Here is a 27,700-nt window from a genome sequence, read left to right as displayed (position 1 = left end):
TGGCAGCTCCAGCCCCCAGGTCACGCATGGCCATTTCCAACAGGGGACCTGAAGAATTTGGCCTCTACCTGCCAGAAACCCTTATTTTCACACACAGCTGGGGCACAGCCAGGGAAGCCGCAGGCTGGGAGAGCTTCCCCACCACCCAGCCACACCAGGCCGAGCAAGGCTTGCTCACAGGCTACCCTGTGGTCACAGCGAGGGGGTCCAAGGCAGCAAGGGTCTACCATTACAGCACGCAGCCGGCTCCAGGCTGACCGAGGCCGAGACAACGGGGGCGATGGTACCGCCGGGGCCGTACACCTCCGCTCTTTATCCGTCTACCCTCCCCTGACCTCCCCAACATGGCGGCGGGGAAGGGCCCGCCAGTCCTCACTAGCGCTGTCGCAATAGCGCCGCGCTTTCGCTGCGCTTTACGGTAAGGCCGTAAAGCGGGAAAGAAGGCGGCCGCCTGAGGCAGTTACCGGAGGAGCAGAGGCCGCCATGGACCGGAGGAAGAAGCCGCTGGACGTAGCCGCCTCCTCGGTGAGTGAGCGAACCTGGCCGAGGCCTGGAAGAAGCAAACGGCTTATAAGGGTGTGAGGGTGACTAGGTGTGCTCTATTACCCGCAGCTGCGGGCTCCCGCGGGCGGGCCCGGCCGGCGCAGGCCGTGCGGCTCGGGCCGGGGCCGCGCTGGTGTGAGCCGCTTCCAGGGACAGCAGGACACCGGGGGGTGTCTGCTGCCTCCTCTCCTTAACCCCGACCCACTGAAGTGCACACTCATTAAAGCAAATGCTGATTTACAGGGCCATGTTGTAACGCCGTGCGTTACGCCTTCTGAAGCCACGTCTTGGTTTGGGGGGAGGGGGGCTAGCCCCTTAGCTTTCCTGGCCACTTAATCTGAGTGTGCCAGGGCTGAATTTGCCCCCGTTCGTGATGTAATGATAAAATTGAAATGTGAGTGTGTTTCCTGATTTGTTCTAAGCGACAGGAGGTCCCTGTCTTGGCAAATCGCCCTCCAGCCCTTAGGGGTGGCGAGGTGCTGCTCCTCCCTGCTCTCCAGCAGCCTGTTAAGAAGGGACCGCTGCCAAACACGTCGTCTTTCCAAATAAACAGTTAATGCAAACTGTGGGTTGCTGCGTATGAAATATTTAACATTGAATGTTTGGATGATCGCTTCTAAGCAGTGGGCTGGAGGAAGGGTTAATTTACCACACTGCCTCATTGTTACAGGGACCTGAAAAGCAAATGCATTGGTGTTTGGGACAAATATTAATACCAAAGCCTTCCACTTTCCTGATTTAATGTACATCTGTGAAATCTGTCTTCTGTAGGACTTGCAGGGAAAGTGGCACAATATCCTTTTCCAGACTAGGTTTTTTAATGTAATTTCAAGACAATACCCCTGCTGGTGATGTTTCCTAATAAAAGACAAGATAGGCATTGGTCATAGATGGCAATGCTACTTACGTATTTATTAAAAAAAAAAAAGAAAGTGTCGTGGTTTAACCCCAGCCAGCAACTAAGCACCACGCAGCCGCTCACTCACTCCCCCCCCCATCCAGTGGGATGGGGGAGAAAATCAGGAAAAGAAGTAAAACTCCTGGGTTGAGATAAGAACGATTTAATAGAACAGAAAAGAAGAAACTAATAATGATAACACTAATGAAATGCCAACAGTAGTAATGAAAGGATTGAAATGTACAAATGATGCGCAGGGCAATTGCTCACCCCCCGCCGACCGACACCCAGCCAGTCCCCGAGCGGCGAATCCCTGCCCCCCCACTTCCCAGTTCCTAAACTAGATGGGACTTCACATGGTATGGAATACACTGTTGGCCAGTTTGGGTCAGGTGCCCTGGCTAGGCATGAGAAGCTGAAAAATCCTTGACTATAGTCTAAACACTACTGAGCAACAACTGAAAACATCAGTGTTATCAACATTCTTCACATACTGAACTCAAAACATAGCACTGTACCAGCTACTAGGAAGACAGTTAATTATATCCCAGCTGAAACCAGGACAGAAAGAAAATCGAAAACTATATAAACAGTATATAAAGCAGTGGGAAAGTATATATACATTATGAAAGCAAACTTTTATCAATTCTTTTCTGAGACAGGATTTTATTCATTATGTAGTGGTTAGAAGTTTCCTTTTCAAATTCAGTAGTGTTATTGGTCCTTCTCTATTTGTTTGCCATCAGGAGGCCGGTAGAATCTATATAGAATTATGTCTGTCTTTTTCCAATTATATATCAAAGGATCAAGGATATCTTTGGGGTTTTTTAAATCGCTAATCATAATTTGCATTCTGTGGTTTTTGTATATTGTTTGCTGTAAACTTAAGAGTGATCTTTGTGATTGGATCAGCACTTCAAAGTTCCACACAAAAATGCAATCAAATGCTCATATAACTGTAAATGCCAGATTGTTTTACTGGAAATACAGTTATTACTTTATTACAGTAACTGATGTATATGCATGTGATATGTCTTGGTTATTTATTTGTTTATTTTGCTGTTGATGTAGTTGGTAGATCTCAAAGCAGAACTCTTCCGAAAGCAAGAAGAATTCAAGAAAGAAAAGCTATTGAAAGATGCTGGCATCTTTGCAAAGCCCAAAACTTCTAATAAGGTAGAAATATTTTTCCGTTGTTGTTTTTGTCATTCTTTCTCCTTAAAGTAAGGAAGTTCATATTCAAATCTAAACAAATAAATAGTTAGAGCTACGTTACTATTCACATGTAAAACCTACATGATGAGGATGTTCTTCAAATTTAATTTCCAGGTGAGATTCTTGTGCGCAACAGAAAACTTATCTCATGTTTATGCCTATCTAAATCACCACTTAATCTTTGTTCTCCAAGGAGCCACAGCTTTTGTAACTGTAGGAAAAGATGTTTCCTTTTTTCTCCACGATTTTGTATGCTTCTCTGAAGAGTGGAGGATGAGACACTCTTGATAAATGCTCTGCTGTCTGTTCCTCTGTATCACAGCGTATAATAATGAATACACAATTATCTCTCAAGTTTTACTCTTTACTGCACATGGGTTTTTATTCATTCTGTAGCTTTCTAGTAGTAGAATATAGTAATTGCTGCCACATTTGAAGAACATCAGCATTTACAGTGTTACGCTGTACGTGGGCAAAGTGACTGTATTTTATATCTAAAATGAAGGTAACAGAAACAATTCATGCCTTTCTTATTACTTTAGTAATCAGCAAGATTGTTCTTATTAATTTTTTTTTAACCTTAACATCTTTGCCAGAATAGATTTTGTCTGATTTCTCAGTGCTTTTCTTTTTTTCCCCCACTTCTCAGCTTGTCCTTAACTATTATATCATACTGCAGTCTGTAATTTTAGGACATACCTGCTGCATCCTACAGCAGAGTAGGTATAGTCTCAACTCAAACATGTGTAAGATGTTATTTACAAAGTCTTTCATGATTGATTTGCAAAGTTTGCATTATGGAGTTGAAATATTTTTTAATCATTACCATTTCAATATTTTTCTTTCTTTCTTTCTTTGTTGTTATAAAATTGTACTCCACAGAAACCAAGCATCTGGAACAAACAAAACACAGGAGTTGCAAATCGAGCCGAGAAAGATGTTGAGCAGAAGACAGAAGAGGAGCATATATTAGATAAATCAAGGTAACTCTCAGTAGAACTTGTTTTTCAGTGTTCAGAAAAGCACATAAAGCAAGTTATGCATGTTTTGGACCAGCAGTTCTCATTAGACCAACTGGTAACACCAGCATCAATTCCATGCTCTTTACCAGTAATGTACAAACTGCATCCCAGCAGTCTTATGCTCTAGGGATACCTGTCCTCACATTATCATCGCTGTCTAAGTATGTCAGGTTACTGATTTTTGAAAGTCATCTTTAGAATTAGAAGCCAGGGCAGCAATATATCAGAATCTTATAGTAAAGTGTTTCTTGGACTTGACAGAAAATGCCTCACTTTTTTGCAAGATTTACCTCATCTTCTAAATTAGTTAGTTGTACAATAAGATATATGTTGAAAATGCAGTTTATAAGGCATTTTCTGTTTTTCTGTAAGCAGTTCCTTGCTCTTCAAAATTGTCTTCTACCATTCCAGAAATTAGCTAAGGTCTTATCTTCAGTTTCTAAGATTAAGTGTAACTCCATATTTTCTTTCTTTTTTCTTTTTTTTGTTCCCCTATAAAACAGTATTTCAGTAGCTCATACCTGCAAATAGTGGTGTAGCTTCCAGTATTTATCTGACAGACTGTAGTAGTTAGATAAAGGTGGAATACTTGTTACATCCTGTTCCTGCCTACTTGACAAAATACACTTAAGATTAATTCTGTAACTTCGCTAAAATTATTTTCAGTACTCTGGAACTGGATATCTGTGTATCTTCAGAAATGTCAGTTAAGGTTCAAAACAAAAACCAGGCATAAGTCAGCTTCTAGTAAGCATTTCAAGCACTCCTGGTACTTTCCCGTTCCATTTATCTAAGGCTAAATTGGTCATTTTGAACTGTGTTTGGAATTGGTGGGATTGCAATGTTAGGTTTTTTTTTCTTTTTCAGGAAGAAACTAGAAGAGAAAGCAAAGCTGTATGAGAAAATGACAAAAGGCGACTTTCCAGGTGAACAAAACTAGTCTAAATGAGTATTTTATGTATATGTGTATATATATATATATAGATATATAAAATTTATTTGTAAAGTTCACCCTAAAAGTTGGTATTTCTGAATGTCTGGTGATTTACAGCAGCTATGCTATGAATTCACTGCTTGTCTTCTAACGTGGGAAATTTTTTTTTGGAGTTATTATACAAAGTGATTGACATGGGTTATTCTGCTTTGAAAGGGAGAAAAATATAGGTACTAGAGAAAATAAAATTACTTTTTGAAGGACAGCCTGTCCTATTAAAGCACTATTGGCTTGTTTCACTCACTCATTCATTAAGTGGGTGGAATATATTCTGGTTTTTCAATACAGAATCTTAGAAAAACAAAATTAATTTATTCTCCATTATGCAGTGTTTGGATTGCATTGCTGATGTTCTGTCCTGCGTTCTGATTCTTGGACCTTTATGAAGAGAACAGGACCAGGAGGGGAGTCTGGCTGGTCCATATGGGAATGCCAGTCATGCAGCTAATAGGGTTAGAGAATTCTAATCTGTCCCTTTCTTCTCTCATTCAGTCCCCTGCAAGAAGTAATTATTAAAATAGAATCCAAATCTCCTTGCGATTAATCTCCAATGTTTTCTTTACTAATGTCCATCTTTGTCCATATGACCCCACTACTTTTCTCCACTTTTCTAAAAAGTACTCTAGTGACTGCTTAACTACTGCCAACACACCAAATGTTAAGCATCAAAAAAGTATTTGAACTGTTACATAACAAACCCTATACTTCTGAAGTAGTTAATGAGCAGAGAATATTTTAGTGCAAAGACTGCAACCTCTTCTGTATTGTACACAAATGATTAATTGCTTTAAAATACTCTAAAACTTCTATTCAGAAATAGTGGTTATCACTGTGGAGCCTATTTATAGCTCCAAGTTTGTTTGGCACTGAATGAGATTTAAGTATTCCCCAATAGTGTGGTCAAGGGCTTTGCTGGCAGCTGAAAAGCTGATTGTGGCTATTTTGTATTGATTTTGTGCTCAGATCTGTTCTTTTCATGGCTTTTCTCTAACAATTGATTTTCTGCCTTAGATGAAGAAACTGAGGATTTGTACCTAGTGGATTTTACTCAGAAGATCATAGACAAACAGCACGAAGTACAGGAACTGTATCAGAGCGAAGCTGCTAGAAAGACTTTAGAAAAAGAGACAGATGATGAGGAAACTCAACCTGAAATGGAAATACCACCACCTGAGGACCCAGACGAAGAATGGTTGGTACTACTGATTGGGCTAAGCTGTCCTGACTAGTCTGTTTCTTGACAATTGCATGAGAAAGTAATTTACTCTCCAAAGTAGGTGGAGCGGCACCTTTTTTTTTTGGTTAATACTACCTATTGAGAAGAAGTGGTAACATTCTTTCATTTCACATCTCGTTAAAAGGCAGTCCTTCATGTTACTTTCCTTTCCATGTAGGTAATACTGCAATAGAATCTACGTCTAGGATTTTGAGATATCAATCAGGGAAATGTACTATAAGTGAGACTTCGTAATATCCGCTTTTATTTTCTTGCATAGTTTATGGGAGTTCTGATCGCAGTATTGATACAATTTTATGCTTTGATGTTTTGAATTGAAATGTACTTTAGCAAAACTTGGGGGTTTTATTGTATCCACCTTCCCTTCTCTAACTGTGCGTGACTTACAAAATGAGCAGTTGTTTTTTGTTGTGTGACCTCCTCGTAAAGGAGAGAAACTCTGATGGAAAAAGAACACTGTTTTCCAGCATTTCTTCCACTGTTTAACTGCAGCCCAGCAAACAGTCTGTGACAATTTTCTGTGACATTCCAAGTAACCAGTAGTTTTTCATCCAAGATGTTAGGAATAATTATGAAACCAGTCTGACTGAACATTTTCCTTGCCCATTTGTTTAAAAAGCTTGTGGAACAGAGATTTTACTTCTGGTAATCAGTTTAAAACAGCAGTAACCAATACGAAACAGAGCACCCCCGTCCTCCAGTTTATTAGGCCAAGATAAGATTTGCAATGTAGTGTTTCAGAATAAATTGGGAGAATGAATCCAGCAGAGTACCAGAAGACTGCTAGGTTGGAAAGGCAGGTATACCCATTACCAGCATCTTACTGAAATTCAAGATGAAACTATCAATGAGCAATGGGCTCAAACTGCTTTGTGCTGTCATCACCGTAAAGTATCAGAAATTTAAACTGATACGTTTTACCATTCACATGGTGCTTTTCTATCATTGCCTACATCTCACTTCAGTGACATGTATTATTATTAATATATTGTCCACCTCAGTGAGGCCATATACTAATGAGAATATTTGGTTGCTAGCATAATTAATGCTAATTATTCTGCAGCCATAGTTACATCTTTATTATAGAGAATGCAGACTTTTTTTTCTACTGATGTTATGCTATAATAAAAACCAAAGGGCACTGAGTATATACTAAGCTGTAGATATCCTTAGAAATTATGTAAAAGTCTTAACTTACTAAAAGCACAGATCTTTAAAAGTTTGGGTTTTGGGAACTAGATTGCCAGTCATACTTTTTCAGATGTAACAGTAATTCTTTAGAATGGGATAATTGAGGCAGCTTGATGCTAAAGAACTTTCTAGCATTACAGGACAATAAGTATAGCTCTTAACAGCTTTTTCGACAACTGTAAATTAAGTGTTCAGTACTATAAAGAGTTGAATAAGAAGCACAATATGTGCTTCAAGGGAACATTTTGCTTGCATTTTTAGTCAGCCTTTGTTATGCCAGTTGAATGAATGCTATCAGCCTGTTCTAAATAAGCTTTATACTGATAATTGAAATACATTGTAGCAATTTCATATCCGCAAGAAGTCAATGCCACATCATTATTTTCACCAGGGGAAGCAAGTACTAGGCTCAGTTTTATTTTGGTGTGAAAACTACGTGACATTGTAACTTTTGAACATTTTTTTACACCATCTTATTGCCAAGGCAAACAGCCATCTCAAAGGGAGACTGAGTAAATGTCTATGATAAAACTGTCATATGCCCTGTTCAGAATGTATCCACTTAACCTGTGAGTCTGTTAATTGAAAGGTAGAAGAAACTGTCACACATGGACAGACTGAGAGGTGACAAATACTCTTTGGAAAGTGTTACTGCTTCTGTCTTCTGGTTCTGAGTTCTGTAAGTCTGCAAATAGAAGTTCTGCATCAAATTTCCTTTGCTTTCATTCTAGGGTTGATTATGTTGATTTCTTGGGCCGATCTAGACGCTGTATGAAGAAGGATTTGCCAAGTCTACTTAAAATGGATCAGGAGCTTCAAGGGAAAAGGTGTGGTTTCTCTAATAGAAGTGCATGTTCCTTTCAGTATTTAACATACATGTTTTTAATGAGAAGGAAGAGAGGCTGTGCTTTGTTACCCCATTCTCAATGCAGAATTGTTGATGCTACTGCTTTCTCTAGATTTACTTTAGACCAACTTCTGATGGTTACATTGTGCCTTAAAAAATAGACAGACTAGCTACAGAACAATTGTGCATGACTGTGATTTTATCAAAACTTTCTATTATAAAGTCAGATAGTATTCCAAGGCTTCTATTTTACTTCACCTTGGCAGCTGACCATTTGAAATACATGGCTGGTGTGTTGGTTTTAAATTGCCACAGAATGGAGACCATGGATATCAAATAAAAGCCCAAATGTAATTTTTAATAAACTACTAAGGGACACATTTTGATGTAAACATTGACTAGATCTATAATATCACTTACGGAGCATAGTTTGCAGAGAAAAGTTCTTATAAATTGATTTAGCAATCTCTCAGATATTTGATGCATCTTTTAAAACTGTGGTCCTTGTATGGAAATTGTGTTTTATTATACCTTCCAGAAAATGCCAGATAAGTGATTTCTGGTTCTGTTTAACCTGGAAACTGATGGTGGTCTTTTACCAATTCCAAATTCATAATGACATTCAAAATGAATTTGGTAGATCTCCATTTGTTTGGTTTTGCTCTTCTGTTAAGCAGCTGTTTAACAGCTCTTCTGTTAAAATTATTATGGCAGCAGTGAGAATAGCTTTCAGAAAATAATCTAAAGTCACCTCAGCTGAGCCCTTACTGTTGCTGAAGTGAAAATTATTCCATGCTACCAACTCGGTAGTGTGTTCTCTATATTTTAAACATAAGATGGCAACCATGAGTGCTTTGAAATTGCAGTCTCTGCATTGATATGGATAACAATTGATTGCCAAAAAAAGCTTTAGCCAGACAATAAAAGAAAAAGATCCTGCTGCTTCTCTTGGGGCAAACAAAAATATTTCCCATATTGGGTATTAATATTTGGCATGGACTTCTAGGTTAAACTAATGGCTAGCTTTTTGTTATTTCAGATACCCTTCATTTTCTTATGTTAAATCTGAAATGTTTCTGTATGTGATTGCTGGAATCCCAACAAATGCCAATAAAAGTGATTATTTCATCTCCCGTTCTATGATTTGATGATTCAATAAAGCTTCTGAGAAAGGACATAATTTTGTTTAAGTCTTTTAATAACATGTCTACTAGTACCTTGTTTCAGAGGTAGTTTTGTATTTCTGTCTTCACAATATACCATAGTCATCAATGTTGCATCACTAAATGGTGCCTACAATGACCTATGTTTTGTAAAAACTGCAGTAGTGGATCGGACCCAATCATAATTTTACTGTTTGATACCGTAAAACTGGTAAGTTCTGCTCTGTAATCCCTAACTTTTTTGTTGTTGTTGTTGTCAATTAGTCAAGGTCCTGATGGGAATACTCTGTTATCTGAAGACATGAGAAGAGAACTTCAGAGGCAGCAGTGGGAAAAAGAAGAAGAAGAAGCCCTCAGAAAACCCATGGGACCCATACATTATGAGGACATTCGAGAAAATGGTATACTTCCATACTTATAGATCACTTATCTTTATATCACCAAAGAGATTAGTTTTAGAGGAAGCAAGGGAAAGTTACTTCTTGTGCCTGTATGGCAAAGTATAGGTACGTGTTAAGCCACGTGTGTAATAACCATTCGTCCTAGTTTCAGCTGGGATAGAGTTAATTGTCTTCCTAGTAGCTGGTATAGTGCTATGTTTTTGAGTTTGGTATGAGAAGAATGTTGACAACACTGACATTTTCAGTTGTTGCTAAGTAATGTTTAGTCTAAAGTCAAGGATTTTTCAGCTTCTCGTGCCCAGCCAACAAGAAGGCTGGAGGGGCACAAGAAGTTGGGAGGGGACACAGCCAGGACAGCTGACCCAAACTGGCCAAAGGGATATTCCATACCATGTGACATCACATCTAGTGTATAAACTGGGGGGAGTGGGGGTGGGGGGATCGCTGCTCAGGGACTAACTGGGCGTCAATTGGCAGGTGGTGAGCAATTGCATTGTGCATCACTTCTATATTCCAATCCTTTTATTATTACTATTGTCATTTTATTAGTGTTATTATTATCATTATTAGTTTCTTCCTTTCTGTTCTATTAAACTGTTCTTATCTCAACCAAACTGTTCTTATCTCAACCCATGAGTTTTACTTTTTTTTCCCCGATTCTCTCCCCCATCCCACTGGGTGGCAGGGAAGGAAGTCAGTGAGCGGCTGTGTGCTGCTTAGTTGCTGGCTGGGGTTAAACCACAACACCATTCAAATTACCAGTACATAAGTCTACATAAGTCTAGATTTATTTTTCCTCAAATTGTATTTTTCTCAAATGCATTTTTCAAATTTCATTACCTCCTCCTGTGTTCTCCTTCAGGAAGCTTCACTTCATGCATCATCTAAAACAAGCCCTTTTTAGCCATCTAAAACTAATGCGATGTATATTGCTGGGATTAATTCCATGCCTGAAATCAGGGTGCATGGTGCTTGTAGTTACTGTCAATTATAAACTGAATGTAACTTAAATGTATTGATTTTCTTCTTTTCAGAGGCCAGACAGCTTGGTGTTGGTTACTTTGCCTTTTCTCGTGACAAAGAACTTAGGAATAAACAACGGGCAACACTGGATATGCTACGAGAGCAGGTACGAGTTTAAAGAGCAAATTGGGGTATGATGGCATCCTACTTTCGGTGGTCACTGTCTTTGATTTGTTGTATAAGTCTTCTATGAAGTGATGCCCACAGCTGATTCCAAAAAAAAAATTGGGCCTCTTTTTCCCTCTTGAAACATGGTACTTGATAAGGATTGCTTTTAGTTGTTTAGTAAAGGAAGATATGTAGTTGATTATAATAACAAAGAAAGATTAATTCATGTTTTTCTTTGCTGTTAAGACACTTGATCAGAGAACTAAACGTGAACAGTTAAAAGAAAAAAGGAAGGCAGCTCTAGATGCAAGGCTGTCTAAACTTCGAGCACGGAAGATTAAGAAATTAAGGGAAGCTGGATTAGAGGAAGAGGCAGAAAAATTGGAGAATGGAGGTATGATCTGCCTTTTTAAGTTAAATACTTGCTATTTCATCTTGTACTTGATTCATGGACAGGCATACTCTAACTGATTTAGGTTTGGACATTCAATATATTGGTATTACATATTCTGTATATACAATTAGTATAACTGTTACAATAGTGAGTGTTCATATAACTGTGTGTAGATAAGAAATCATGCCAGAAATAGCTTAATAATGCATGTAGAAATGTGATATGTAGATTTTAGGCTTTTTTTGATTCACACCTGACAGCAGGAATTATGTGGGTTAATTATGCCTGTTGAGGTTAGAGCTGCTGAAATTTTACTGGCTTTTTTTTAAAGATGAAGTAGAATAAAAAGTAGTAACAAGTTAATTTTGATATCATATAATATACAGTCCTACAGTTTCAGTGCAGTCTGTAAATTGGACATACAGCTGACTTTAGGATGATGAATTTGAGTTCTAATCCCATCTCTGTGCTGTCTCCCTTATGACACTACTAGTCACTTGTACTGTCTGTCTCCTACTGTAAAATGTAGCTAATATTTCACTATGTCAGAATTCTGTGCAAGGGATTAACTGTAAAGCGTTCTGGAAATGAACACTAATGTGCCACTGCTAACTGTTACTGTTGTTCGGAAGAATAAGAATGCAAATTGTTTTCTCCAGTAAATGAAATGGAGATAACATGCTAGTGTTCTTATTTTTACCTCATTTTCTAGCTTCAGTATAATACTCAGCACATGCCTTTGTGGGTTATTAGGCAATAAATTTTCAGTAGTCTTTTTGATACAATTAGAAAGCTAATGAAGTGTCTCTTGGTAGATATGCTTCTTGATTATCTGACTTTCCTATTATCTTTTCTGAACTAATATGCAGTAATTAAAAAAAAAAAATCACCTCCCTGCTCAGATGCATTTCATTATTAGAATGAAATTAGATCACTAGTATGAGCTCTATAAATGCAAATAACTCTTGCTTCCTATTCCTCCTATGAAATTCATATAGATTTTATCCCATTACTAATAAAAACTACTATCTCTTTCCATAACATAGAGTTGAAAGGTGCTACTGATGAACCGGAAGCTCCAAGAGTTACTGCAGCAAGTAGAAAGGTAGAGGTTGTCATCCAGGAGAGAAGAGATACAAAGCCTGGTGTGCCTTATGTCCGAGAGTGGGATAAAGGCAAAGGTAAGGAAATGTAGATTTGGAAACATTGTTTGGAAGCAGTGTGCACAGTGCTACTTTCATTTCTATTTTGTGACGAAGTATGGTAAGACTGAGAAGCAATGAAATACTTTCTCCCTTTGTATTGATGACTATCCAGTGTCCAGTGCAGTAATTGACAAGGCATGCATTAGTGCCAGTATCTGCTATAATACCCCCGTAATTTTTTCTTCTGTATGAATTACTCTATTTCTGGATGATCCAGAGAGGTTGGCAGAATGACAGATTTCATAGTTCATAAGATTTACCGTCTTTCAGCGTGATCTTGATGTATTTCTGTAGTTTGTGCTACGTGACAGCAGGATGTATTACACTGAAACAGATACAGGACAATACTAAAAAGTGATGCAAGCAGAGACCACTTCAGTAACAACATCCCACCTTGAAGCATCTTCCTTGTCACAACAACTGATGGCTGTCTTCTAGGTCCTTCTCAAACCCATTAACTCATTTTGCACCATTAATCTAACCTCTTCACATACTGAACTCAAAACATAGCACTGTACCAGCTACTAGGAAGACAGTTAACTACATCCCAGCTGAAACCAGGACAATACTGAAAAGAATTTTACTGGTTTTAGAGAGTAGTTTTGGGAGACACCTTCGGAGTAGGTTTTGGGGATATCTTTTTTAAGTGTGGTGATCTTGAGCTGTCATTCCATTGCAGTACTTCAGAACTATTTTTAATCAGAAATCAGCAGCTGTCATAGTAACTAGAATATCTACTTCTGTTGAAATAAAGAAGTTACTGGTTTTCACCTGTGCCCACTAGAGATAATCTCATCATCTCCATCTTCTAATAACTAAGCTCTTAATGCTTTGATTTGTTAGTATTTTGATTCACGCCTAACTAGTCATTTTTCATAACCAATGACCACATTGTAAAACGATCTTAAAGTGAGTAGGATGAGTTATATAGCAGATGGTGGTTATCTTTAATGCTCAATGCTTTTGTTCCTGCTCTGTAAAGAAAGTGGACTGCCAGCTTAGCCAGCAATCTAATACTAGAGGGAAAAGTAATTGTAAATGGCTTTTCACAGCTGCATCTTCTCTGTTTGCTAATTTTTTTTCCCTCCTTTCTGACTGATCTTCAGACCGTGAAATCTATACTCAATCTACTATTTTCCCTGTTTCTAACAGAACTGATGTTTGGACAATGGTCGAAGAAACAGGAAGAACTCAGAGATGAGCGAGATCCAGAATTTGCACCACCTTCTGATTACTTTATGGGACAAAAGAAAGATGATAATTACAGAAGTCAGAATTTGAACAGTCCTGAAACCTCCTCTGAAAAACTGGAAACGGAGACAGCACAAAACCAACAGATGCCATCAGTGCAGGCCAACGGCAGCAGCACTGAAGGTGTGCCACCATCAGTGCAGGCTTACAACAGTAATGTTCAAGATCAGTCAGCATCAACAGAGGCCTGTGGCAGTGACACTCAAGACGCGCCATCATCAGCGGAGGATGACAGTAGCGATGATGAGGATATGCTGCCATCAGCACAGGCGTACGGCTATGGTCCTCAAGGTGTGCCGCCGTCGATGCAGGCTTATGGCTATGGCACTCAAGATGTGCTGTCATCAATGCAGGCTTACGGCTATTGCACTCATGATATGCCATTTCCAATGCAGGCTTATGGCTACGGCACTCAAGGTATGCTGCCACCAATGCACGCTTACGGCTACAGCACTCATGATATGCCATTTTCAATGCAGGCTTACGGCTACGGTGCCCAAGATGTGCCGCCACCAATGCAGGCCTATGGCTGCAGCGCCCAAGATGTGCCGCCACCAATGCAGGCCTGTGGCTGCAGCGCCCAAGATGTGCCGCCACTAATGCAGGCCTGTGGCTGCAGCGCTCAAGATGTGCCATCGTCAGTGGAGGCCTGTGGCTGCAGTGCCCAAGATGTGCCATCATCAGTGCAGGCCTGTGGCTGCAGCGCCCAAGATGTGGCACCTTCAGCGCAGGCCAACAGCAGTGACACTCAAAATCAGGAACCACTTTACCAAAGTTTAGATGATATGCTGTCTTATTACAGACAAGTGACTTGAACTGAGCGAAAAGATAAGCATGAATCGTGATTTAAAGAACTGAAATAGAATTATCTTCTCAGCAAGAATATTATTTTCCCACATCTGGGAAAAATAAGTTTCTGTAAGTAGATCAAAATAAATCCTGGAGACCTAAGTTGTTTTACATCACAGCTGTACTTTTGCCCTCTTGGTTCTTTTTTTTTTTTTTCCCTCTTTATTAAAATTATGTGATTATTTTTTTTTTTGGCAGTACTTAATTTAGTTTAGTACATGTTTCATTTCAATTCTTTGTCACTTATACCTGAACTTTGGGGTATATTCATGGCTTTCTTTCTAAAGATGAACTCTTCCTTTACTCTGTCGCTCCCCAGCTAGCTTCTGGTTTGGAGGTACTACGAGTTCAGTGATATCTGTAGAAACAGTATTGAAATGGCAGGCCCTCTGCTGCTAAATACAGAATGGTTTTAGGAATTTTGTTATCTACTTAATCTCTTGCCTTTACGAAGTGCAGAATATTATCTAGTGAACAGTGGTGGAGAGTAGTTCACATGGTTGTAATGGCTTCTGCATTCCTGAGGTCTGTATATAACTTATAATTCTGTGAACCAAATTAGAGTGGAGAGAGGCATTGCAGAAATCAGTAAATAATGGTGGTTAGATTAAGAGTAAACACTTCACTAAAGTAGAATTCTTGACAGCTGAAATTACTGTCTTACTGGTTTAGAAAATGCTCTCATAATTCTCTAAGTGCATTTTTCTTGCATCATCTGTTGTACTTATGGCTTTATTTTATTTAAAACTTTTTTCCAAAAACTGTGATATAGCAGTCATTATATATAAAAGAAGACCGACCTCTACCAAACAAGCTTTTATTTCAGAATCTTAGTAAACAATAATAATTCTTGTTTACCATGTAGAACATTTTTATTTCTGAAGGTAATTTAGATGCCCCATTTGTATTTTAAAAGCTCGTACAAGGGTAAGACCTAGAAAAGCAGGTTAGAATGGGCAATTTCATAGATTGTCTAAAGTTAAATGACGATACTGTCAAAATAGTGAACATTTGAACAAAACAGTGAACTAGCCAAAGAGACAGAGATAATGTGCTACTCTTGTGTGCTTCATTCAGATCTCAGGCTGCTTTGCAAAGCCTGTTGAACAGCAATGTGTTCAAGGTGACTGAGCAAACTTAGCGGCATGCAGAACACATTCACTGTCCCCAAACTCTGTTTTAACCTCAGCTAGTAAACACACTGTATCGCTGGCTTTTGCACAGGAATTTGCAGAGCAGGAATAACACCTCACAGGAGGAATAACATTCCACAAGAGCACAGGTGGTACGATTTTAAAGCCACAAAATACCCCAGTCTTATCCTTACCAAATGTTGAAGAGACTGGAGCTTTATGATAACTTTGGGTTTCTGTTTCTCTGAACAGACCTAGAACTTGAGGATAGTATGACACTATTAATGGCCACATCCACCTGAAATGCACTGAAGGCTTAGCAGCAGCTCATTGTTTCTGCTGCTGCTGACACTGACCTAAACTCAGCTGTTGCGTGTGGTGTTAGGGCGTATATTTCTTCCTTTCCTTGAATCTCTTCAGTATGAATAAAGAACCTGAAAATAAATAATGATCATATACTAATGACTGAAAGGAAGAGGAAGATGTTACAAACCCATCTGGTTTTACCAAATGTGAATGCAGGCTTTTTTTCTCATAAATTTGGTACAATCTCAGGTTAGTCAATATCCATGAGATGGCAGTCTAGTCTTACTGATTTGCTATAAGAAATTCTGCCAGTATATACCTATTTTCTGCTATTTATTTCATAATAACATTGAAGTAGTCTCTGATGAGCCTGATCTGAGAAGAATTTTTCAAATGCTGTGTCACCTCGCATTTAATTTTGAGTTTAAAACAGTTGCATTGTGTTTTAGCAGCTTTCTACCACAAAGGTAAGAAGTGGTCAAAACACAAATTTCAAATTTGACTAGTTAGGAAAACAGTCTCCTTTCAGTGCCACCAGTTGTTGAACTTGTACATAGAAACAGATGTTAAATGTTGTAATGTTTTGTAAAGAAGTGTTTGGTTGCCCACAGAGTAAGCAAGGCAAAAGCTAATTGCTAAGCTAGAGTTATTTGCAAAGACCCTACTACTTCTTAAGGGTACCAGACTACTTTGATTAAATTTCCCAGGTATCCACTACCAGATTTCACTGCTGTGCCTCACCATACCTTTGTCCTCATGCTTAAGTGGTACAGGAACATGTCTGACATCATCTTGACAAAAGTGACTTAATAGTGACTGTCATGTTTAAACTAACTAATTGGGGCAGACTGGTTGTTACAGCACTAGCACAGGAAATGAAGGACCTCATTCAGATTCCTACTGTCTGTCTGGGAAAGCTTTGTTCAAATGATGTAACTTTTATGTACATGAGTGAATGGTAAGTTTGGACTCAAAACAGCTTAGCTGTATGTTGGAATAAACGCTGGAATAAACATCTAAGATTTCACTTGTAATGGGCAATTTCAATGTCTGAGGCAGGGTAGAATTGGTTTCCAGCTTAGAAACGCTGCTTTTTAAAACAGGTAATGCATTTAGAAGTATTCTATGAAATCTATTGGAAGAACAATCCCTTTTGACCAGAGATGCTTTAACTAATCCATATTTAAATTTCATAGCAAGAAAGAATTTAGTACTATAGTTTCTTGGTTCCTACAAATAAGATCAGACTGAATGAGCACTTCTGTTTGAAAGAAATTGAAAAGAAAATATTTTAAAAACTGACGTGTTTTATATTTTTGAAAGGTCATAACTTAGAAACCACTATAATGCCCTTGGAAGATGGTGGTTCAAATGATACCATTACAGTTTGGAGAAAAGAGAAATGGAAGATGGATATTGGTGGGCCTGCTAAAGGCTGTAAAGGAATCACTAGTCCATGTGAGTTAGACCCAGGAGCTCTGTGCTTGAACTGCCATTGTATCTCTGTGTTACATTGTGTCCTTCTTTCTTTTTGTTTGTTTAAGGCAGCTGTGGGAGGGAGGATCAACTAGAACGTAAAAGCATGACAAACTCCCCAGTGTTTTGAAGCTCACTTGGCAGTGCAGTGAAGCAATTTAGGATGTTTTGGGTTGTGTACTTCATGCTTTTTTAGCCACTCTCAGTCTAGAATCACAGTACAGTACAATTATTTATTAATTAAGCTTCAGAATATTATTCTGAAGTCAGATAATACCACTGTCCCCATTTTGCGGAAAGAAGAAAACTGAAATGCAAAATGTCTCATGCAAGGTCACAGAGCAAGTCCGTGGTAGAGCAGAAGTTCAAACCCCGTTCTCCAGGCTGGCTGACTTATGCTAGAGAAGTTTCATATTTAAGACCTCACATGAATCAGTATGTGGAACTCAGAGTAGGGTATGATTTTCTTGGAGCTGAACTAACTCTAAAGAGTGGGCAAAGTACTTCAGACATTAGAGTTCGACTTGAATTCATTATGGCAATCATATCCTTCAATGGATTTCCCTATAAACAGTATTTGCATCTATTCTGCTACTGTTTTAATCATTGACATTCATTTCCTACTGACTTCTGGGCTTTGTTTCTTCTGTGTCCTTCAGACTGTGGGTAATTCTCTCTCTCTCTCTCTCTCTCTCTCTATGTGTGTGATTTAGGAGCTATATTGTCTTTGTATTAGTTTAACACTGAGCTGGAGCTGCACTGAGGAATGAAATGTCATTTATTACATAGCATTATGTAAAAAGATACGATCAAAGTGTTCCTTTGTTCAGCTTCATTTCCATAGCGTAATACTAAACACAGGAGGATTCTTGGCCAGGAAGGCAGTTCAATGTCTACATTAAACTAAAGCCTATTGAGAACAGCTCTCCCACAGCAGCAATCTGTCACTTTGCCATTTGGTCTCTTTCCCTCTTGTCTTGATTTTTGGCTGAAACACTTTTGCATATTCTCTCATGCTGTGGAGCACACATTTCTATTCAATCTGCTTCATTCTTATTTCACTCAGACCACCTCAAGTTAGCTTCACTGTGATTGGCAACCTCATTCATTTCATTTAGTAACTCCTGGGGCAAACAATTGCTTATTGATACACTGCCAAGGTTATACATTTCTCTCATATTCTGGCCAGAGCTAGAGGACATTGTCTCCCATTCCCTCTTCCTCATTTTAAATGACCACCCCCAAGTTGCCTACTTTGACACCAGCAGAAGGAGAGTGTGCACTTGGGCTATGTTGGTAAGGATCTGCCACCGTCAGTATATGACTGGTGTAAGTAAAGTAAAGCAAGCTTGTGTATTCACTCTTCTCTGAGCATGCAAAATTGTGAGCACACTGTATCTATGGTTGCATTTCATGTGTTGGAACCGAGCTCTTTGCTAAGAGGTACCAGTGGTGGCTCATGTTGCCTTCAGTGTTCTGCACAGAGCCAGGGGCAGTCCCTAGCTCTTGGGCAACATATCTAAGGCAGCTTTGTCCTATATATTTGTATGAATAGTTTTCTGATACACAAGTTAACTTTGTCGAAAATGCAAAAAGCATTCAAGCAAGCTTGAATCTGGCTGGCACGACTCAATCTGATCTCCAGAGAAGTACCTTTAGAGAAGACAATTTTCTCCGTGTCACCAAAGGCTGATTTTCACCCCCTTAGAGGGCAGCAGGAATCTGGATCTGACTATGAACTATTAGCATGTCAGCTAAGACTGCCTTCTGGCTGCAATTCTGTAACATAGAGGCAGATACTGTATCAATCACATTGTCCTCCTTAACTGTTTTTAATACAAATAGCTCTCCAAGTCTTTTAGTGTCCAGGAGACCTGGTACTGATACCAGTTCTATCAGTAGCTCTAGAGCTGTTAAGATCTAGTCCTGCTAGACACTAATGTCTCCCATCTTGTAGTAAACTTGGACCAAGATCTTCCCTCCTCTCCCTTTTTTTGGTCTGTTGAAATTTTGCTTAAAATTTATGTCCAACTTTGACCCATAAGACCCAAGATACTGACTTTGCGTCTTAAAGTAGTTAAAGAGGTTAAACAGAGGCAAGAGCAAATGTAAAAACATATCTGGAGTTGGTTAGCATACAGATGATTGGATTAATTTACCCCTCTGTCAAAGATATGGCCTCAAGCAGGCATAACAACTTGAACTTTAATAAAAATTCAATTGAAATGTAACAGTTCTAGCTGGATGTTTACTTTGTAATTAAGAAAGTGCTTTGCTTTCTTTCTCTAATTAAACCAAATAAAATTCCATTTTCACAGTCAGAGAAGTAAATACTATCCTTAGGAAGCATCTAAAGAAGAAAAATAACCCCTATAGGTCTTCTGGAAAGTTTAAAATTAGTTCAGCCTCATTTAAAGACAGGGATCCAGAGGCAATGCAAGATGTTGCTCTGGCGTTGTGCTGCCAGCCCAGCCACTAACTCATGTCATGATTTGAGACACAGAGGTGCCTGATCATGTTCAGCCACCACCACACTCAGTTATTAATGTGCTTTGACCTTTTAAGTGCAAAATGACTGAAACGTTACATATATTTACAGTAATGTGGGCTTTTGCTGACAGAAGTGTTGTATGACTATAACTGCTGCAGTTACCCAGCCTTCCAGCTCAGATTGCAGCTGTGACCAGAATTCAGAGAATGATCCTTCTGCCTATATCCCTCAGAGAGGCTTCTAGCCTTTATCCAGAGCTGCCAAAACCATTCAGTGCTTATCCTGTATTGCTCTAGCTGCTCTTTTCACTTGGACCAGTGTAGATCACCTAAATTTATTCATATTGGTTGTGAAATATCTTAGTACTCGGGTAAGAAAGCCAGAGTAGCTTCATCAGAGACACTAAGGAGCCAATGTACCATAGGTGTATGACAACTAACAGTTTAATCTTTTGTCGTAACAATCTCTCTCTCATTTTGTTTACCCTCAGACCTCCCTTGATGTTTACAAGGACATTTTCTCTTATTTTCCCTTAGCTGCACCACTATGGTGGCTGCACCCCTAAGACTGTAGCATACAGGAACACCAGAGATCCTCTCCCCGATAGCATCCAAGGCTACCCCTTTCTCCAAAACCACCAAACTAACACCAGAGCTGATTCACTGAAAGCTTGAAAAGACGGGCGTGTTTTCAGACCAGAAAGAGGTCATCACACTGTTCTGTCTTCTAGAAGATCCAGCTCCCCCCCAAAATGGATACCTAACTTCTGCATAAAGGACATTCACAAAACTATTAATGTAAACCCTTGCACCATCAGAGCTGGTGGGATGCTGTGCCACAAAAATAGAGGACTGACTGACTTACAGAATTCCATGACAAACTATGTGACAAACATGTCTAACTTCTGCTGTAGTCTAATCTCCAAGCCCTTGTCCACAGATGCTGGAGAACGCCTCTCACACATAGTGCCAGTAGCAAACGCAGGCCGCAGCAGGGAAAGGTCTGGGAAGGTTTTCTCTTTGGGGACGCCTGGCTCCTCAGCGTTAAGGAACAGGCAGCTCGGGATTACAAACTGCGGCCCTACAGACGAGCACCTCTCTTACCACACTCGACACGTTCTGAGTGTCGGGGAGAAAGCTCCCGGCCGCGGGTCTGAGGGCTGACCGGGGGCCGAGGGGCGACCGCCCGCCCTGGCACCTCGGCGTGAGGCGGGAGCTTCTCGGCACACTGCGCATGCGCCAGCGGCGCCGCCGCACCGCCCGCCTGCCCCCTCACGACAGCGCATGCGCAGTGCGGTCGTGGACTCGGGAAGCTTTACCCGGTGAGAGCTCTGCGGAACCGTACTGCGGCGGCACTACCGAGCAGCAGACCGCAAAGACGGGCTGCGCTGTCCCGCTGGTTGCTCCGGAGGGACGACCCGTTCCCGACGGAGGGAACGACCCGCGGGAAGCTTTGCGCATGCGCAAGCCGCACGCCTGCACGAAAAGCCTGTGAGCGAGCGCAGAGCGCCATGTGCGCGGCGGTCGCCAGTGCGCATGCGTCTGCGGCGTTCTCCTGGGTGTGAGTCGCGGCGCGTCCGCAGTATTGGGAGAGCGAGGCGTGGGGATGCCCGCCGCTGCAGTGCGCATGCGCTGCCCCGCCGCCTGCAGGGCCGCGGCGTGACCGCTGCGGGGCGGCAGAGCCCGGGCGCGCCCCGGGCCGCTGAGGGGCCCTTGGGCAGCTCGGCCCCGAGCACCGCCCGCCGCAGCCCCCGGGGCGGGCGGTGAAAGGCCTGACGGCAGGGGAAGGCCTGCCCCGGCCTCTTCCAGGCGTCGAGGGCACCTGCCTTTCCTGCCCTGCTGAAACGGGGCCTCGCCTTTCAAGAGGAAGAATGGTGTGTCCCCTGATTAAGCCACCCTCAGAAGGTAACGCCCCCAGCCCTCTAGAAATAACCCTTTTTGACAAGGAAACCCTCTCCGCAGCACCTTGTGCGCTGACAACCAACATCTGCAGTCTCTTCCTTAGGAGCCCAGAACATGTCTTCAGATTTACCACATCACTCCCCACAGATGCAGTCAGTGCCTCCTTGTTCACAGAAGCGATTCCCCACTTGCGGCAAACGGCTGCCTTTCCTGACAGGGGGAGCAGGCTGTCCCACCATTACCATTCACTTGGGTGAGAAGTGCTCTACCTTAATTCTTTCCCCCTTAACTCCTACCTTGGGAACATCATACTCCTTCCTTGAAGTTTCCATACCCCACGTACTGTCACTGCTATTCATTTCAAAAATTAAGTTACAGTCCCATAAGCACTGTTCCCCTCTCCTCTCCCCCGCAAAGACATTGCTGTGACTGTAAAGGAGCTGTGATGTTGTCAGTACACAGAAGTTCAAGGAAAACAAGGCATAGGACAAAGGCAAGTGTACGTTCAGCGACCACTGGGGCTATAGGGCATAGCACCACAGTGTACTTAAGTAGTGATATGAAAAGGAGTATTGTTTTGGATAGTGGTTCACCCTAAGGTAACCACTTTACTGGCAATGGAAGTATAGCCCAACATTTTGTTTAGAGAAAACTTCCAGCTCTTACAAGAGCATTCGCTGATATAGCCACATCTTGGACAACTGCAGCTAAACCTAAGTCTCCAGACTAAAACTCTGCAGATTTTAACACTCAGGCCCTGACTCCCATTGTCAAAACAGAGCAGAAGTTGAAATTTATTCTCATATGACTACCAAACTAGCAGATGCACTCAGGCTGCATAAGGTCACAAGTAGTCTTCAGTAAAAGTTTCATTTCCAGTATAAAACAGTAATGCCATTTTTACAACAAAGCCTACAGGTAAAGACAAAATATCACATCTTAACAAAAAAAAATTTATTCTGACTAAACAAAATGTACAATGTTTCCCAAACGATAGTTCTCGTGACTCTCTGAAGTCTGCAGGTCCATTGAGTAACTCGATCACGTCTTACCCTGCAGTCTGATGAAACTATTTTTTGCCAGACTTCTTTATTCCACCACTGGCTGCCAAAAGAAACAACACAACTGGTTAGACAACTGTTAGAGAGTTTAGCTACAAATTTAGTTCCTCATAAAATCCAATCCCCACTGAACTGCCTGTACAACTCAGATCCCCACTGGTGAATTGTTGTTGCACATGTTACTCTTCTGTGTTTGTGATCACATCTCTGAATGAATAACATTAGAAACCAAGTTTCTCCTGGAACCAAATATGCCCCATAAATCTATGACAGAACTAAATATTTCAACAATTCCTTTGTTCCTCCATGGACACCCTCCATTTTTTATTTCTTATACAGCAGGAGTATAGTCTGGTCAAATTGAAGGCTAAGGGAATAAAAACATTGATATCTCTACAGCAACCAGAGCCCCCAGCTGGAATCAAAGCCCTACAGAACCAGGTACTGGAATTATGAGAGTTCCAGTTCTCTGGAATTATCTGTTCTCTGCAGTCCCTGTTATTGAAGAGACTAAAGCAGGGTGAAAGAACACAGCATATTAACACAGCAACAAGTGTGGCATTTTTTGTAAATGCTGATTTTTACAGCTTGTGTCATGTATAACCAGGGGAAAGGAAAAAAAAGAATAGCAAGGCTACAGCAAGATAGGCTGCAAGGGCTGATGGTCAATAACAGACTTCACACTCCAATATGATTGATTCTAACACCATTGCCTTGCTGAGGCTCTTGGGAGTAGTCTAGCCCTCCCAGAATAACATAATAATCACTATCTGTTTTGGCAAGCATTGGACAAGGACCAGATGACTGAAATTCAGTCTAGAAAAAGGGAGAGTAATAATGGCAGGAACTACGGAAAAATCTGTAAGCTGAAGTGCCCTACCCAGAACAAGTTTAGGATGGTAAGGACACAGAAGAGAAGCTGAGCGAAATGTTTTGCATCTGTCTGTAATACCAAAAACATTCTGAGTCCCACACCTGGCACATTTTTTTGTACACTGAAAAAATCAGAGGAGCTAGATCAATTTGCAATAAATAAACAAGAAATATCCCAAGTCAGTGGGACTGGATGGCACTCCCTCCAAGAGCTATGACAAGCTCTAATGTGAAAATGCAGAACTGCTGGCTAAGATTTGAAACTTACCATTACAGCCACTCTGTCAGAGGACTCATAGACTGCCAGCATAGCTCCCAGATAAAAAAAGGGTTCTGTAAAGAACTGGGCAACTATAGACCAGCGAGTCTGACCTTGACCTCTGTAACAGAGTCTGAAATAAAGCAAATTAATAAACACAGTCTTGTGAAAGTTAACAGACTTCTGTAAATTGTAAATCCTTCCTCACTGACCTGCTGGAACTCTGAGGTTATCGTTAAGTGTATGGCTAAGTGAATCCAGGCGTTTTCATATTTTCAAACGGCATCTGACAAGACTCCATAGCAAAGGTTATTAGTGAAACTAAGTTGCTATGGGATTGCCGAAAGGGTCTTTCTGGGACCTTTCAAGACTGAAAGCTTGTTAAAGAATAGGAAGCAAAGTGCAAAGTTTAACATTCTTCACAGAATGGAAAAGTGATTAGTCACATTAATGGACCACACGTCAAAAACACCTAGAGGGAATTAATAGGCAGGGTGCACCCTTTAACATCTCTAATCCGATCACTGCAAATGCTGAAGGAGTACAAGGCGAGTCCACAGACTCACATTAACACTATCTGCTTCTATCACTATCTGAGACAAAGACTAGGCTCAATGCACCGTCCAGATGCACGCTGCAAACTTTCTTCTGTGACACAGCGTACTTTACAGTCACTTAGGCAAAAGGGTTGAAGCCAGACTAATTTCCCGTCATGTTTTTTTTTTGGCCAGGAATCTACTGCTCTTGAAGAAATTCATCCTCTAAGAGAAGTAGTACTGGATTTGTTAAACTTCCAGGACTGTGGCAAAGCCTACAAGTAATATATCTGGAAAGAAAAGGATGGTATGCTAAAATAAGAGTAGAAATGTCTCTGCACCATCCCACCAGAATAGGTTAGCATGCAGACGCACTGTTGCACCTGCTAAACCACAACCTGCATCAGTAATTTGGGCACAAAATTGCATAGTGAAGGAGAAAAAAAAAAAATTAGCCTCTATTTGTTACTTATCATCTACACCTGCCATCAATTTACTGGTGTATGTTAAATGACCTAGAGGTACATGCCTTTTTATGTTTTTCAAGCAAAAACATTAAATTTTTGAAGCCAGCAAGCCCTCCATTTTTCCTATCAGTATGGCACCTCACTTACTGAGGGGCCCTTTTCCAGCAGCCTTTGCTTTCATCTCCTCAAGTTTCTTTTGCTCCTCCTTCTGCTTTTGTTTAAATGCCAGATCTGTCTAAAGAAAAGAACAACAGTGTTTGTTAACATCTCCTCCCCAAAAAATTCAAAAACAACTGACAAGCAATGAGAAACAAATGTAATGTTCTAATAGCAATAAAAACCTGACTGAACTGATGCAAGACAGCTGAATACTACTAAATATGCAAAACCTTGCAGAACTATGACAAAGTTTTTTTGCTGTACCAGAATGCAATGACTAAACTTTAACTTTGTTTGTTTTATCTTTCTGAAATTAAACAAGTATTGTTTCCTATGGCATAATCTAATTCTGCCCTCTGATATTAGATGTTTGCACTAAAACCATTCATTAATATGCCACCAGTGATACTGGGAGCCTAGTGCACAAGCACTGTCTAACAATAAAACTTGGATTATTTAAGATGTAAAAAAAGAAGAGTTTGCTTTTACCAAAAAAACGCATTAATTTCAAAAAAATCCTTCCACACATTTGTCACTATTTTCCCAGGTTTAATATGTTTGTCTTGGTTCCAAGAAATCTAGTTGAGACTGCTGGCAAATTGTACAGGCAAGCCAGCTGTTGAGCATCCCTGCTAGAAAAGCCTCCAGAATTCAAGAGAGCTCAGACATACTCTATCCCTTAGATACACATTCTTCATAGACATCAGGGCTGAAAGGGACCATAGTGTTTTTCCTTGGCACTCAGGATTTTGGGGTAACTAAACTGAGGACCTTGACAACTGAGATTCTATAGACTCTTCACCAATCCAATCCATGGCTCAACTACCTTTATAACCAGAAGGTTTTCCTCTTCTTATGTTAAAGCTTCCCTAGCTGCAATGTAAGCCTATTACTTCCCCTACCTACCCCACACAGAACAGAATATTCTGTTTCTCTCACCAGGTTTTCCACTGTTTGGTTTTTTTTTTTCCTGTAACTAACGTGTCTTTCTTAGTAAATCAATCGCTCCCATTTATCCACTTTTGTAGGGTTTTTTTCTTGCAACGTGTTGCCCCCCTGTGCTTGCAGTATTGTGGTGCTGAGAGGAAAAGAAATATTATTACATCATGTTTGACACACAAGATTTTGTTTATACATCTTGTATGATTTTTTTTCTTTTGCAACACCTGATTTTGCAGGTTCATGTTCAGTGTACGATCTAAGTCTCAAATCCTTTCAGGTGGACCTGGAGTTTAGCCAGTCATTCTCCTTGTATTTTATAAGTTGATTAGTCTTACCAAAGAAAGCAACTTAGCATACATGCTTAATTAAATTAATCTATTTTTTCAAACTTTCTCCAATTTGTTAGGGTTACTTTTGACCACTAATCTTGTCCTCTGACAACCTGTGGCCCCTCCAGATTTTTTCTACAAAGAGAATAAGCTGTATTGTCAGTAAGTTAGTCAACCAGCCAACCAAGGCACTAATTAAAACATTACTTAGACTCCGAGTGAATACAAAATCTTGCAAAACCCTACTCAATATGTCCTTGCAGTCAGACACTGAATCGTTAGTAACTGCTTTTAGAGTGGCATTCCAGCAAGCTGCATGCTCACCTTCCGTCACATTTAGAGGTCCCGTTCCTGCCTTGCATTTGAGAATGTTACATGCACTAGCATCAAGAACGTCCTATCTACTGGTTTTCTCCTCACACACAGAGCACTGCCCTGCTACAGAACAGAATTTCCTTTGTTTGCCACATGTATACTAAAATCCATACTGGCTATTAATTTTTACATTATGATAACTTGAATCCTTGTAAACACTTAATTGGTTCTACCGTTTCTCTAACAATAGAGCTTTAAAGAGCTGTGATTTTTTTTTTCCTTTTTCAAAGAGACATCATATTTGTCTTTTTCCAACCACTGTTGCCTCATCCATCCACCACAATCCTCAGAAATAACAGCTTATGCCCACACTCTGAGCCCTTACGTTTAAGTGTCTCTAACGTGAGATTCGCTAGTACCTAATTTATTTAAACTACTTGATAATCCCCGTTTTTTTGTATCCTGTCCTAGGCTCTTGTGACCGCGTCGATTTGTGAGACTTCCCATCACCGCCTGCTGCTTTGGCGAGGCCGTTCCAGCCTCCTCCGTGGCACCGGACTCCTCCGTTAGCCTCCACTGCTGCGTTTACCGTGAACACAGGCGGGATGGCAGCAGAAAAAAAAAAAAAAAAAAAAAAAAAAGGAAAACCGGGGCCGCGGAAGGCAGCGCATCACCTCTTGGTCCCTTACGGCCGCGCGTTTTACCGTCAGAACGATGCTTCGTAAAACGTGACGTTTCATAAAATGCGTATGGCTACAGAAAGCTGAGCTGAGGGGTGATACGAACGAGGAAAGCAGCCCCGCCGCAAGCAGGGGCCGAGGCCCCGGCCAGAGCCGAGCAGGGCGGGCCCGATGCCGCAGCCGCCCCCCCGGAGCTCGCCCGCCGCCCTACCTCGTCCAGGTCCTTCGACTGCTTCTTCGGCTGCTTCAGCGGCTTCTTCTTGCCGCCTGCAAAGACAGAGGAGACAGTGAGCCCCGGGGAGGGAGGGAGAGGCGGGTCGCGGGGGGCCGCCGGGTGCCCCGGGCCCGGCCTTACCCTCTCGGCCCGACATGGTGCCCGTTCCGTTCCGCTCCGCTCGCGCTCGGCCGCGCCGCCCCTCGCCCGAGCGGCG

The 27,700-nt window shown here is 40.9% G+C and overlaps 1 protein-coding gene and 1 long non-coding RNA gene across 2 annotated transcripts; one reads left to right on the top strand and one right to left on the bottom strand.

The window, feature by feature from the left end:
* Positions 1–437: 437 nt before the first annotated feature.
* Positions 438–14,325, top strand: CCDC174 (coiled-coil domain containing 174). Its single transcript, XM_010571521.1, is given in 12 exon segments — positions 438–525; positions 2,513–2,617; positions 3,539–3,639; positions 4,546–4,604; positions 5,684–5,864; positions 7,832–7,927; positions 9,375–9,511; positions 10,546–10,640; positions 10,889–11,036; positions 12,083–12,217; positions 13,394–13,759; positions 13,762–14,325. Coding segments are annotated over 12 exon segments (1,572 nt in total). The 5' UTR covers positions 438–483; the 3' UTR covers positions 13,869–14,325.
* Positions 14,326–22,412: 8,087 nt separating this feature from the next.
* LOC104834320 lies at positions 22,413–27,700 on the bottom strand. Its single transcript, XR_774611.1, has 4 exons — positions 27,625–27,700; positions 27,481–27,536; positions 24,992–25,079; positions 22,413–22,752 (listed from the first exon to the last, which is right to left on the bottom strand). It is a non-coding gene; the product is annotated as an uncharacterized LOC104834320 (long non-coding RNA).

The sequence above is a fragment of the Haliaeetus leucocephalus genome, unplaced genomic scaffold, assembly GCF_000737465.1.
Source record: "Haliaeetus leucocephalus isolate CR32 unplaced genomic scaffold, Haliaeetus_leucocephalus-4.0 Scaffold2, whole genome shotgun sequence".
NCBI classification, from domain to species: Eukaryota; Metazoa; Chordata; class Aves; order Accipitriformes; family Accipitridae; genus Haliaeetus; species Haliaeetus leucocephalus.
The sequence above is the reverse complement of the archived record's forward strand: the minus strand, read 5'-3'. Positions and strand labels throughout refer to the sequence as shown.